The following is a 14,873-nucleotide window of genomic DNA, read 5'->3' as shown; positions in this document are numbered from 1 at the left end:
AGGCAAGGATCAGGGCAGGCGGCAAACAAACACAGTCCAATAAACAGTCCAATGGCAACAGAAATACAATCCACAAGAAAACGCTCAGAAGTGATCACCGGGGCAAATCAAGACTTCGCGGTGAGGTGGTGTGTGTGTAAGTCCTTTATAGTCCAGGTAATGATTTGCAGGTGTGTGTGGCACTTGGTGATTGGTGTGGAGTGTGCATGTGATTGGAAGGGAGGATTATGGGAAATGGAGTCCAGGAACAGACAGTGATCGTGACAGATGCATGACTCAAGCCATGTACAAGGTTATCCTGGAAGAAAAATTGCTTCCTTCTGCTTCGACAATGTTCCCCAACTCGAAGGATTGGTTTTTCCGGCAGGACATTGCTCCATTTCACACAGCCAGGCCAATAAAGGTGTGGATGGAGTCAAGTCATCTTTTATTTATATAGCGCTTTTTACTCTGCAGATGGTTTCAAATCAGCTTTTGAGTGATAGCAGGAAACATAATTTTGGCTGTATAGCAGCTCTAGAAGAAAATAGTGTCATTGTCCAGCTTAAGTTAGTTCAGTATTGATTCATTTCCATTGTAAAAATTATTAGTTATCAATTTAGTTTATTTATCTATACAGCAGCTCTCAAAACAGTGATATCATCAGTGAAACAGAAAACACTGATGTCATTGTCCAGCTCAGTTCAGTTCGCATACAATGGTGTCAATGCAGGCAGATCAGTAATATTGTTGAATATTAGGTGTCCCGACTAAGCAAGCCAGAGGCAACAGAACGATGGAGGACCACCAGATCAAGACCCTGTCATGGCCAGCCCAAACTCCAGACTTAAAAACTCTCTGACTGGTAGAGAGCATGCCAAGATGCATGAAATCTGTGATTGGAAATCAGGGTTATTCCACCAAATATTGATTTAACTCTTCCTAAGTTAAACATTAGCATTGTGTTGTTTAAAAATGAATATAAACTTGTTTTCTTTTCAGTATTCAAGGACTAGAAACATGGGATCTATTTGTTATTTTCAGTTATCATTTTCTGCTCATAAATGCTCATAAACGAAATGTTGTCAGTAGTTTATAGTATATAGGTTAATTTTACTTAAAAAACGTATATAAATAGTAAGTCAAGAGAAACTGCTAATATTGCAGTTGTATTAGACATTGAAGTGGTGAGTACTGCATTTTAAACTTCCCATTAGTTAAACAATGAGATCATTTAATCCAAAAACTTTGTTCATATAGATCAGGGGTTCTCAACTCTGGCCCTCGAGATCCGCTTTCTAGCTCTAACCTTGATCAGACTCACCTGCATGTAACTTTCTAGTAATTCTGAATTCTTCATTAGCTTTTTCAGGTGTGTTTGATCAAGGTTGGAAGTAAACTCTGCAGGAAATTGGACCTGGAGAGCCAGAGTTGAGAACCCCTGATATAAATTGTCTCTGAATTCATTAAGATAATCTATGTTCTGTGATTTATTTTAGAGTTTACTTGCAGTTTTTAAACCTGACATGTTATGGTCATTTTAGCACATTGATCAGTTTACACTTTATGCAGACCCTTTATCCAAAGTTACAGTACACTCAAGGCATACTTTTTAACAGTGATCTAGAAACGAATAACCTTGCCATTGTTAATGACATGCTCTACTAGAGCTCTTTAAGATCATCATTATTCTGTGGTATTAGTCAGAATCACTCTGTGTCAGAAAATGTGCTCCAATTAGTGCCATTATGCAGCCAAGCTGAGGTCACAGCTAGCTGAACAGAGCATCTAATGCATTGCAGTTACTGAATGCCAGGAGAGAAAACACTCACGGAGCAGCTGGGTTTCAGGAGAAATCAAATTAAATCCTTTCTCACCATTATTATACATTTAAGCACCATGAAAATGTAACATTGCCTCACAAAGCCTGATTTAGGTTACTTTCAAGGGCATATAAATTGCTTGCAGAAGAATAACTTTCTAAATGCTGAAACAGGATTTTTTAAGCATCAATGAAATGGGAAAAAAAACAAACATTAAAAGGCATTTCTTGCGTACACTGACTTGAATACACTTCTATCATAAATTAATTTTTGAATTAAATTTAATTGTCATTGTTATACAGCTGTCCTAATATCGTGATGATGAAAAAAAAAGCCAAAATCGATTACCGAAATCTTTTGTTTTAATAATTATTTTTACTTATTACTTCTACTTTATTTAAATCACAAAACCGCTTTACTAAGTAATATTTGAAAGCATTTTTGTTTGCCAAATCAGACATGTGGTGCGACCAACATGTGGAAACATGCAGGAAAAAAAAGAAAAGAAAAAAAACACTGATTGCTACTAAAGATTTACTGGACAGTTATCTTGTGGCTGACCTTATAGAGTGATGCAGAGTGACATGTTTTTGTAGGCCAACCCGGAAGTTAATGCCACCCTTGTTCCCAACTGAATTTTGAAGCATAAATACAATCGGCATAAGTCAGAAGCTAAGCATAGGCTATAAACGAACAACACCACAGTTGCATGACCTCAACGTCACCATCCCTAAGCTTCCGACAACTCTTTCAGCCTTTGTTTAAAAACATTTTTTCCCTGAACGTTTGCATTATAATAGTTTGCAAGAGTGAGATTATAAACACAACAAGGCTGTGAAAGCGGACTGGTGTGTAGATGAGTTTTTTTAGGGCTGGGATAATAAATTGATTCATCTCGATTCGTGGATCGATTCCGAGATTTTCTGAATGCATTGCGATTCTCTCTTGAATCGCTTCTGAGCTTAGTTTTTAACAGCAGATGGCACTCTAGGCTAACTGCACACTCAAATGCTCACGAAGAAGAGAGCTTTATTACATATGCATTTGTAGGAGTTTCACTTTCAGAAGCAAAATTTATGGGAGGAGAGTATTTAAAAGAACTATGCAACAGGATTGCTAAGGTTTGCGGTAGTCAGTTCCCTTTCAGTCGGTCACGTTTGACGTATGTCAGTTGTGACCGACGAATTGGGATATCGCTAGAGAGCCCTATCAGCTTTGAGTGAACTAAAACAAGCCAATGGAGTTGGCGTGCGATATTTGCATAATGCGCACCGCCCCCGCCAGGTAGTATAAATAGGGGAGCCAGTCTTTCGCTTTGGAGCCAACCATTTGTGTTCCAGCTTTCAGACTGAGAGTGTAACTACAAGCCTTTGTGAAGTGACAGCGTCTTGTGTTGGTGTCAAGGCACTTCAGCGAGGTCGCGAGCTTCCCAAGGAGCCTGAGCTATAAGCTCTCAACTGCTGTTTTTACAGCAAAATTTCCCAAGCTTCCCAGCTTTTTGTCTGTTGCGATTTGGGCCGGTTCCTCCACATCGTGACACTCCCTGTGTGCTTCAGCACAAGTGAGCTGAGCATTTCCCTTCTAAAAGAACTTCACAGATGAATCCTGCATCTTTTTCAAGATCTCATTTCGTCTGTGCGTTACTGGATGCGGTCGCTCATTGGTCCCCGCTGACAGTCACAATCGCTGCATCACGTGCCTGGGCATTCAGCACGCTGAAGCTGCTTTTGTGGATAGCTCATGTTCTCATTGTGGGAACATGACTATTGCATTGTTGAGATCGAGACTCTCGTTCCTTGGTTCTCAGGGAGCGGGGGTCCCCTCCCCTATGCCCCGTTCCGCCGTTTTCTCTGGCTTCGGCCGGGGTGACGGTGCGTTGGCGTGTAGGCAGGGTGATCTGAGGATCACGGTCAGGGCCCCTGCCCCCTCTACATTACTGCAGCCGGTGGTGCTTCCGTTGGAGCGTGCTGGTCCCTCAACGGAGTGGCCATCTGTTTCCTTTGGCACACCCGCGGATGACCGTATGTCGATCGCGGCATCGGAAGGTGAGCAAGAGTCCTCAAGAGATAAAGACTCGGCTGTGTTACCTCCCTCCGGGACAGTAGCGTTGCCCGAGGCCGATCCTGGGGTGACGGCCATGCTTTCCCGGGCTGCCGAGAAGGTCGGGCTCGTCTGGAATCCTCCACCGTGTCCCGGCCCGTCTCGGCTTGATGATTGGTACCTTGGGGCGGCCGCGTCTCTCATCCCGGGCCTGTAAATTCTCGTCAGGACTGACAGAGAAAGCTTACAGAGCCTGTGGACAGGCTGCCTCCGCCCTGCATGCCATGGCCCTTTTGCAAGTATATCAGGCAAAAGCGTTGATGGAAATGCCCCAGGGAGGTCTTGACCAGCAGCTGCTTGGGGAGCTGCGTGCCGCCACTGACCTGAAAGTAACGGCACGTTCTGTTGGTCAAGCGATCGCCACACTTGTGGTCCAGCAGCGCCACCTATGGCTGACCCTGGCTGATATGAGGGAAACTGATAAATATCGGTTCCTGGACTCCCCGTATCTCAGGTCGGCCTTTTCGGCGACACGGTAGAGAGCTTCGCCCAGCAGTTCTCTGCCGCCCAGAAGCAGGCTGAGGCTATCAAACATGTCCTGCCCCGGCAGTCTGCTGCTGCCTAAACCAACCGCCGGCCACACAGCCTCAGCCCGCTCGTCGCCAAGGGCGCCCGCCTGCGTCGTCCTCCGCCCCTGCTAAGTCGGAGAAGCAGCAGCCTACAGCCGCCAAACAGCAGGGAGCCGGTCATGGACGCGGCGCCCAGCCCGCTCAGGCCAAGCCAGGTGGCAAGAGATCGAGGAAGACGCGATCCTGAGACGGGCAACCTGGAGGGGAAGGTTTCTGCTCTTCGGGAGAGGATTCCAGCATCTCTCCCACCCCCGGAGGAGGGCCGGGGGGAATTTGTGTCTCTGTCTGTCCTGCCGCTGGCTCTCCAGAGTCCAGCGGTACCCACTTCTACACAAAAAGAGCAGTTTCCCAATCCTCCGGGTCACAAGAGGGCGCAGCTGTCAGTGTGCGAGGCCCCGCCTTGCCACTCACAGTGCCCTCTCACTTCGCCAGCAGGTCCCAGTGTGATGGTCGAGGCCGCCTCCCAGCCGTCTCCCATACACACTGTCACCTCGCAGAGTCTGACCCTACTTCAGGCTGCTATGCCGGCCGAGTTGGGTCCCAGCACTCTTCTTCGCTGCCCCACCCCCGGTATGTCTGTGGTGCCTTTGGTCTCACTGGCTCTGTGTCTGGAAGCCTGGATAGCGCTCCCCAGCCCGTCCCGCTGGCTCATTCGCACTATCAGACTCGGCTATGCGATTCAGTTCGCAGTTTGCTGTCCTCCTGGCGAAGGATGCAATCGAGCCGGTCCCTCCAGCCGATATGAAGTCAGGGTTCTACAGCCCCTACTTCATTGTACCCAAGAAGGGCGGTGGGCTACGGCCAATCCTGGATCTGTGTGTCCTGAATCGGTCCCTTCACAGGCTGCCGTTCAAGATGCTTACGCAGAAGCGCATTTTCAAATGCATCCGTCCCTAGCATTGGTTTGCAGCGATCGACCTGAAGGACATGTACTTTCATGTCTCGATTCTGCCTCGTCACAGACCCTTTCTACGGTTTGCGTTCGAGGGTCGGGCATATCAGTACAAAGTCCTACCCTTCGGGCTGGCCCTGTCACCCCGCGTCTTCACGAAGGTTGCGGAGGCGGCCATTGTTCCGCTCAAGGAACAGGTCGTTCGCATTCTCAACTATCTCGACGACTGGCTCATCCTGGCCAGCTCGCGAGAGCAGTTGTGCGAACACAGGGACATAGTGTTAGCTCACCTCAGCCGGTTGGGTCTTTGGGTCAGCTGGGACAAGAGCAAACTCGCCCCCGGGCAGAGGATCTCTTATCTCGGTATGGAACTGGACTCGGTCGCCCAGACAGCGTGCCTCACCGAGGAGAGCGTCCAGTCAGTGTTGAACTGCCTGAGTACGCTCAAGCGCAGGACAGCAGCCCCACTGAAACTCTTTCAGAGGCTCCTGGGGCATATGGCATCCGCAGTCACGCCGCTCGGATTGCTTCATATGAGGCCGCTTCAACACTGGCTCCAACGTACAACGTACAATGAGCATGCAGTGTCGGGTCTGTGGACGGGGCCTCAACTACAGTGGCATATCAATTGCCTCGAGTTACTAGCAGTACGTCTTGCACTGGGCCGCTTCCAGGAGCTGTTGACAGACAAGCACGTACTGGTCCGTTTGGACAGCACTGCGGCCATTGCGTACATCAACCATCAGGGTGGTCTACGCTCCCGCCGCATGTCGCAACTCGCCCGTCATCTCTTGTTATGGAGTCAGAAGCATCTGAGGTCGCTTCGTGCCATTCATGTCCCAGGCGTGCTCAACCGTGCAGCCGACGAGCTCTCACGGCAGGCTCCGCTTCCGGGCGAATTGAGACTCCATCCCCAGGTGGTCCAGCTGATCTGGCAGCGTTTCGGCGAGGCACAGATAGATCTGTTCGCCTCCCCGGAGACTGCCCACTGCCAGTGGTTCTATTCCCTGACCGGCGGCACGCTCGGCACGGATGCCCTGGCACTCAGCTGGCCCCGGGGCCTACGCAAGTATGCGTTTCCTCCAGTGAGCCTTCTCGCACAGCTCCTGTGCAAAGTCAGGGAGGACGAGGAGCAGATCTTGCTAGTGGTACCATATTGGCCCACTCGGACCTGGTTCTCGGACCTCACACTCCTCGCGACAGCACCTCCCTGGCCCATTCCTCTGAGGAAGGACCCCCTCTGGCACCCGTGTCCCGACCTGTGGAAACTCCATGTGTGGTCCCTGGACGGGACGCGGAGGTTCTGAGTGATCTCCCGCAAGCGGTCGTAGACACTATCACTTCCACCAGAGCTCCTTCTACGAGGAACCTCTATGCGTTGAAGTGGAACCTGTTCGTCGAATGGTGCTCCTCACCGAGAGGACCCCTGATCTTGTTCGGTCAAATCTGTGCTTTCCTTCCTGCAAGAGGGCCTGGAGCGAAGGCTGTCTCCCTCCACCCTCAAGGTGTATGTTGCCGCTATTGCCGCACATCACTATGCAGTTGATGGTAAATCGCTGGGGAAGCACGATCTGATCATCAGGTTCCTGAGGGGGGCGAGGAGACTAAATCCGCCTCGCCCTCCCTCTGTACCCTCTTGGGATCTCACCCTGGTTCTTACATCTCTTACATCTCTCTGGGGTCATCCCTTCGAGCCTTTGCAATCAGTCGAGTTAAAAGTACTGTCCCATAAGACAGTACATCCATGGTTGCATTGGCCTCGCTCAAGAGGGTAGGAGACCTGCACGCATTTTCGGTCGACGAATCGTGCCTGGAAATCAGGCCCAGTGACTCTCACGTTATCCTGAGACCCCGGCCTGGATACGTGCCCAAGGTTCCTACCACTCCCTTCAGAGATCAGGTAGTGAACCTGCAAGCGCTGCCTTCGGAGGAGGCAGACCCAGCCCTAGCTTTGCTCTGTCCCATCCGCGCTCTGCGCCTGTACGTGGACAGAACGCAAAGTTTCAGGACCTCAGATCAGCTCTTTGTCTGTTACGGAGGCCAGCAGAAGGGAAAGGCTGTCTCCAAGCAGAGGATGGCCCACTGGATAGTGGATGCCATCGCCCTGGCGTGTGAATCCCAGGGCGTGCCTTGCCCGCTCGGGTTGAGAGCCCACTCCACCAGAGGAGTGGCCTCTTCCTGGGTGCTGGCGCACGGCGCCTCGCTGACAGATATCTGTAGAGCTGCGGGCTGGGCGACACGTTCGCTAGATTCTATAGCCTTCGTGTAGAACCGGTATCTTCCCGTGTACTCGCTTCCAGCAGCCGGTAGACGCGAAGAGCCCGTTCTAGTGTCGGCTTGCAATGTGGGTATTTCGGAACAGCAGTAGACTCTCTCGGCGTAAGCTCGCCCACTTCCCCGTCCCATTGGTGCGCTGGGTGGCTAGAGCTTGCCCTGGGCACTGGAAGGGGTTCATAACTGTGGCGCTTTATTTGGGATCCCAATTCGTCGGTCACTACTGACGTACGTCGAACGTGACTGACTGAAAGGGAACGTCTCGGTTACATATGTAACCCTCGTTCCCTGAAGGAGGGAACGGAGACGTACGTCCCGTCGCCACAGTTTCTGTACCCTTGCTGCAGTGCAGACTAGGTTGTCTCCTCAGTGAAAAACAGAGTGCGATTGCATCTGCTCCCCTATTTATACTACCTGGCGGGGGCGGTGTGCATTATGCAAATATCGCACGCCAACTCCATTGGCTTGTTTTAGTTCACTCGAAGCTGATAGGGCTCTCTAGCGATATCCCAATTCGTCGGTCACTACTGACGTACGTCTCTGTTCCCTCCTTCAGGGAACGAAGGTTACATACGTAACCGAGACTAGTATTTGCTTTATTTAACGATCGGTTTTTGCGGGTGGTCTGAACGCGTTCTGATGACGGATGTGATGTCTCGCGCTTATACTTCAATGAGTGCGAGACGTCACTTCCGTGGTCAGAGCGCGTTCAGACCTCACTAACCGGATGCGCAACGCAGTTGGACATAGTGGTGTTTTAGAGGTAAAAAATGATATAAATACTGTTCGGTTTCTTGCACAAACCGATCGGTTCGTGTCTTAGGACATCAATGTGTCGTCACGAGCCGCAGGTTTAATTTGGATTTGTCTGTGCATGTTTTTTTGACTCTTATAGATTGTGTTGCCACTGACATGTATTATACGACTGACAGATGGCAACGGTTGGAGTTAAAAATCATCATTTGTGTTCTACTGAAGAAACAAAGTCACCTACATCTTGGATAAGCAGATAAACATCAAATTTTCAGTTTTGGGTGAACTATCCCTTTAAAAAAAAAAAAAAAAAAATCCCTTTAAAGTAAATAAATTGGATCTTAATTTTATTTTTTTTTTAATCAAATGAAACCAACGTGAATACAGAGTACATTTTTAAAATCCTGGCATGTGTTTGAAACTAGATATTTAGGATGAAATTAAGATAAAATATTTGTCCTTTTGTTTACACTCTAATGTGTCATTGAATTTTGTACTGTTTTTCTTTGAATTTTCACATTTGTGGGTAATTTTTATGTTGTCTTCTTTTATTTATTTCTCCTCAAAGTGGACACCATGCTCAGACACTTGTCAGACAGCAGTTTATCTGTAGACGGACCCACAGAGCAGTGCTGTGGAGGAAGTGTGTCTCGCAGGGGCAGCGATCGAGTTGTTCCACTCAGACTCGCCCACTGTGCCACTGACGCCGAAGGGTCTAAAACTGCCCCGAGCGAGCCTGTTAGCATCTCACACAGTGAGTCTCAAGAGCACTTCATGTCCTTGAATCTGGTGCTTTCAGGATGTTCATATGTTTTATTCATGACCACAAGGAAACAGAGGCTTTGATGTTTAAGAAGATATAGGCTACATATGTGTGTAGTTCAGGCATGTATAACATAAATCCCCTCTTTTCTCTGTCTTAGTATGTAGTAGGTGGTGGGGGTCGAAGCGGTTAGATTACGTGCTATACTGTCCAGATGTGCTCACCACCTTTCCCACTATTGCACTGCCTCACCTGTTCCACACTTCATACTGGGAGTCCACAGATGCTGTGGCTTTTATTCTTAGACAGGTAAGTGCACCTCTTCTGACAGTGCTTGGCTCTACTACAAGGGTTGTATAACATATAATATAACATATAATACCACAATAATACCACAGTCGGGGACACCCCTAGACAAAAAGTCTAGGGGTGTCCCCGACTACGGATTTACATAGTCGAATCAGATTCGAATCAGATTGCCTATATTCGACTGATAGTCGAATCATATATGGGGGAGCAGGGGGTGCTTGAAAAACAACAGTCCACTAGATAGTGCGCACAAACTCTTTCCGCGTTTAAGGCCAAAGGAGTATTGGCTACTTTGACAGGCTCGCGCGCTCAACTGTGCAGGAGATGGAGCGGGACGCGGAAAATGAGGTAAGGCCTGTACCCATGGCTTAAGACAACTTTTATTTTCTCTCACATACAGCACAGAGAAACAACTTTCTAATAAAGCGACCAAACTGCTTGTCAAGTGATAGATGAAACTGACAATGATTTTATCTTTTTTAAACAAATGAAAGGCAATGTGGATAAACATTCACAGCCACGATGTACAGCACACCACACAAAGATATAGAAGAAAATGATTAAAAACATTTTGGATCAATAAACCTTAAAATATATATATATAAATAACTGCAGAAAGGCCACACTGCAGATAGATATGCATTTCACATGTCGGCAAATCAAATTAAATCGGCTAAATTGCCTGTGCGAGCAAGCAATCAAAAATTAATTTACAGAATTAAATTAGAACAGAATATACCTTTCTAATAAATAAAAATAATTAATAAAAATGAAATAGTCATAATCAAGTCAAGTGCAAAATGCTTAAAGTGCAGGGGAACATATATTCAAAACACAAGCCTCAAATAGCTAAATTAGAAACCCAGAGTGATCAGTAAATAAATTAAAATTAAAGAAATTATTAAAATAACAAAAGTATAGCCAGAATTGTCTTTTTAACTGCAGGAGACTTTAAACGCTAAACTGGAGTGGCAGTCTTTTTAGCTAAACATTCACAGCATCCAAAAATCAAATTAGAACTGGCTGAAATGTTTTGAAATCACTTGTACCCTACCTGATTGAGAGAAAAAAATCCAGACTTTCACGCGATCTGCCCGTGTCCGTTTGAGTCTTTTCAAATAGCGCACTAGTCAACTCGTTAACGTTGGCCGGCAGAAGCGCGGCAGAAGCGCTCAGTGTTTGTCGTTGTTGCCGTGGCCGGCAGAAGCGCTCAGTGTTTGTCGTTGTTGAGTGGTAGGATATGAGCTGTTGGCACAACTTACATCTTACTTTTTTGGATCATCTTTTACCATTTCAAAGTGATCCAATTCTACACTTTAAATTTTCTTATCCCAGACATTGTTAAAGATTTAATCCCTGCCGCCAAGATGCTCCTCTGTCGGTCATGGATCATGGAAAGTGAAACTTAAATATGTCACATGGGGTGGTTGGATTTATTCACGCACATTAAAAATATTTCTTAAAAGCTTCTTTCTTTTCACATTTTTATTTACAGCATTATCATAATAGGCTGTATATTAACCTATTGGGAGAGAACCGGTAAGTCTATGTAAAATGAGATATTGAGCACCCCCATATCTCATCTTAACACCTCTGCGAAGATTCGACTGTGAGATTGGTAGTCGAATCAGGCTCCTCCTATCGAAGCATCGAATTGTCGACTATTCAGGGTCACCCCTAGAAAAGTCTCTGTTTACACCAAGTATTAACATCCATCTTGGGTTATCTGAAGTGGGCAGCAGGAAATACAAGTGTAAATGTGGTCCAAAACCACATTCAGCCTACATTGCATACAGTATGTAGTGTAAACCATAATTCATCGTGATGTATCTGGGACAGTGTAAAAGCCTTCTCACCTGTCAGTCATGAATTGTTTTAAACTTTAAAAGTTAGAGATTGTGAAGGAAATGTTTTTATTAATCATAGCTAATATTACTTTTTTGCAGGATTAACATTATATATATATGCATATATGCTTTTGAAAAGAAATGTCTCTAAAGTCAAGGCCAAAATTAGTGTGTGTTAAAATAATGGATGCATATGGACAAGGCTATATATATATATATATATATATACACACACACTATATTGTCAAAAGTTTTGGGACACCTGCCTTTACGTGCGCATGAACTTTAATGACATCCCATTCTTAATCCGTAGGGTTTAATATGGAGTTGGCCCACCCTTTGCAGCTATAACAGCTTCAACTCTTCTGGGAAGGCTTTCCACAAGGTTTAGGAGTGTGTTTATGGGAACCTTTGACCATTCTTCTAGAAGCGCATTTGTGAGGTCAGGCAGTGATGTTGGCGAGAAGGCCTGGCTCGCAGTCTCCGCTCTAATCCATCCCAAAGGTGTTATATTGGGTTGAGTTCAGGACTCTGTGCAGGCCAGTCAAGTTCCTCCACACCAAACTCGGTCATCCATGTCTTTACGGACCTTGCTTTGTGCACTGGTGCGCAGTCATGTTGGAACAGGAAGGGGCCATCCCCAAACTGTTCCCACAAAGTTGGGAGCATGAAATTGTCCAAAATGTCTTGGTATGCTGAAGCATTAAGAGTTCCTTTCACTGGAACTAAGGAACCAAGCCCAACCCCTGAAAAACAACCCTACACCATAATCCCCCCTCCACCAAACTTTACACTTGGCACAATGCAGTCAGGCAAGTACCGTTCTCCTGGCAACCGCCAAACCCAGACTTGTCCATCGGATTGCCAGACAGAGAAGCGTGATTCGTCACTCCACTCTAGAGTCCAGTGGCGGCATGCTTTACACCACTGCATCCGATGCTTTGCATTGCACTTGGTGATGTAAGGCTTGGATGCAGCTGCTCGGCCATGGAAACCCATTCCATGAAGCTCTCTACACACTGTTCTTGAGCTAATCTGAAGGCCACTCGAAGTTTGGAGGTCTGTAGCTATTGACTCTGCAGAAAGTTGCCGACTTCTGTGCACTGTGCGCCTCAGCATGCGCTGACCCTGCTCAGTGATTTTACGTGGCCTACCACTTCGTGGCTGAGATGCTGTTGTTCCCACTTGCTTCCACTTTGTTATGATACCACTAACAGTTGACCGTGGAATATTTAGTAGTGAGGAAATTTCACGAATGGACAACCTATCACGGTACCACGCTTGAATTCACTGAGCTCCTGAGAGTGACCCATTCTTTCACAAATGTTTGTAGAAGCAGTCTGCATGCCTAGGTGCTTGATTTTATACACCTGTGGCCATGGAAGTGATTGGAACACCTGAATTCAATGATTTGGAGGGGTGTCCCAATACTTTTGCCAATATAGTGTGTGTGTATATATATACATACTATACACAAAGTCGAACGGAATGCAAAAAGCTCAATATCTCAAAACTGCTCAGAATGCAGATAGAACCTTATAATTCCAAGGTGCCAATATATATAGTATATTCTATATAAACTGTTGTAATATTTTTGTCGTGAGGATTAGTCTCGCTTAGCCAGACCTTCAGACGGCAGAAGGTCTGGACTCTATTACAGCTTTCATTGGCCAAGGACCTCCCAAGAGGACGTTTGACTGACATGTAATGCAAACAATCACAGATTTATTCCGTGTCATGTTTAGGGGCATGAAAATGTAAAGTCGATGTCCCTACAATAACAGACCGGCATGCAATTAATAAATTATTAATTCAAGAAGGTTGTGCAAGTTTACTGGAACAATGAAGCCGCAAACTACACATACTTTTGAAAATCCAGCGTTTAGTTGATCCTGGTAAGCTCTTACTGTCACAGTTATTAACACGACGGCTTTCTTCTTCCACGAGTGGGTTTGGCGTCACAGCATTTTTTTTTCAGGCAGACCGTTAGAGAATGCGACACACTTCTCCCGGACATCCTGTAGCATTCCACCAACCAGATGACGACTTAGAAAACTTGTTTCCAGTTAAGTGTGCCATATGCATCAGATATTCAGCGTAGGCATGACATCTGAAGCTAAGACTACGTGAGGATTGTCTCTGAGATTGGTCTGAGATCCTCCTGGCCGTGATTAAAGCATTTCAAAGGCATTGTCTGGAGTCTGTCTAGTTAGGCTAAACACTAGAGTTCTTTATTCAGTCCCCATGTGATAGTGTTTAAAGGCACACTATGTAAATTTTCGCCGCTAGAGGTCGCCTATTCAAAACAAAGGCATAGCTTGATGTTCGAGTGCGGAATCTCGGGAGTTGTCGTCTTCACCTCACAGCCGGTAAAAAGGATCGGGACTGGACTCAGGAAGAAATTATGTTCATGGATGAGATTATTAACGTTACTGTAGTATGAAGCAGAGCAGGGCCGAGTGATGTTGGAGCTGAATTAGGCCGCTGGACCGATTGCTAATGAGAGATGAGCACGACCCACGGCTCAAGAGCAGTGGAACTTTTATTATGCCACAGTCGCTGCTTCTGCTTCTTCCAGTCAAGTGTATGTGGGGTAACGCAGCACAGTTTTATCATATTAGATACTTTTGAGTGTGTTGAAAATGATGTTATAACCTTACTCTGAGCGTTCACGCGGTGGCTGCTATGAGACACTTGTTGCACGCTGCAGTAAATTAGATTGATATTAAAATATCATATTAATAAATGCTGGATGGCTTGTGTTGATAAATGGCATGCAATTAATTTTAAAACATATTGTATGACATAGAAAATGCTGTATTACTGTTACTAAAAATAAAGCTGCATCTGATTGTACCATGTTAGCCTTAGCCACTTGACAAAATAGTGTTTTTCTCTGAGGTATGGTACAAACATATTCAAGAAAATAAGATTCAAACAATGATTCAAACAATGAAACTAAACGTGTTGAGCTATATAACAATAATTTGTTTTCTGTCTATAAATGTAACCAAACAGTTGTTCCCTTGTCTAATAAAACATGTAATATATTATAGCGTCTCTGATGTTTCCATGGTTTCTTCAAAATAAAACTGGAAATCGAGGGTAACTCAGGTATGACGTCACTGATAGGCGACACATGGACACGGTCCGTGTCCTGGTTAAAATTGCTTATTTCTCTGGATTTAAACATTCTTGGAAACATCTGGGATAATGTAAGTACACAAGTCAACAAAATATATAACACTGTTCTAGTGGTTTTTGCATATTTTAATCCAAAAACCTTACATATTGTGCCTTTAAATGGAAGACTAGATACCTTATTCCCAAGTGATAGTGTTCATAGGGCTCAAGATGTCGTCCGACTCAGAGTGACTACATAGTCAGAGTAGCTATTATTCTTATGCATCTTATGCGGTCAGAATACTAGTCTTACTAGTCTTAGGTATCTGGATTTACCGATGTAGTCAGAGTGGCTATTCTTAGGCGTGAGAGGTTATCGACGTAGTCAGAGTAGGGTGTCATCTGAGGATAATTTTGGATTGGAAGTGCCATTCGTAGGGT

General features: G+C 45.8%; 1 protein-coding gene across 2 annotated transcripts in view; it reads left to right on the top strand.

The window, feature by feature from the left end:
• The window catches only part of plrdgb (PITP-less RdgB-like protein), a 102,566-nt gene that overhangs the window by 67,088 nt on the left and 20,605 nt on the right, over positions 1–14,873 (top strand). For both annotated transcript variants that reach the window (XR_007927028.1, XM_051876601.1), the window contains exons 11-12: positions 8,959–9,144; positions 9,314–9,462. Coding sequence is in view for 1 of the 2 variants with exons in the window: in XM_051876601.1 (XP_051732561.1) it covers positions 8,959–9,144; positions 9,314–9,462 (335 nt within the window). In the remaining variant the exon portion in view is untranslated. The remainder of the gene's footprint in view (positions 1–8,958; positions 9,145–9,313; positions 9,463–14,873) is intronic.

The sequence above is a fragment of the Ctenopharyngodon idella genome, chromosome 21 (assembly GCF_019924925.1).
Source record: "Ctenopharyngodon idella isolate HZGC_01 chromosome 21, HZGC01, whole genome shotgun sequence".
In the NCBI taxonomy this organism is placed as follows: Eukaryota; Metazoa; Chordata; class Actinopteri; order Cypriniformes; family Xenocyprididae; genus Ctenopharyngodon; species Ctenopharyngodon idella.
This window is presented reverse-complemented; position numbering and strand designations above follow the sequence as displayed.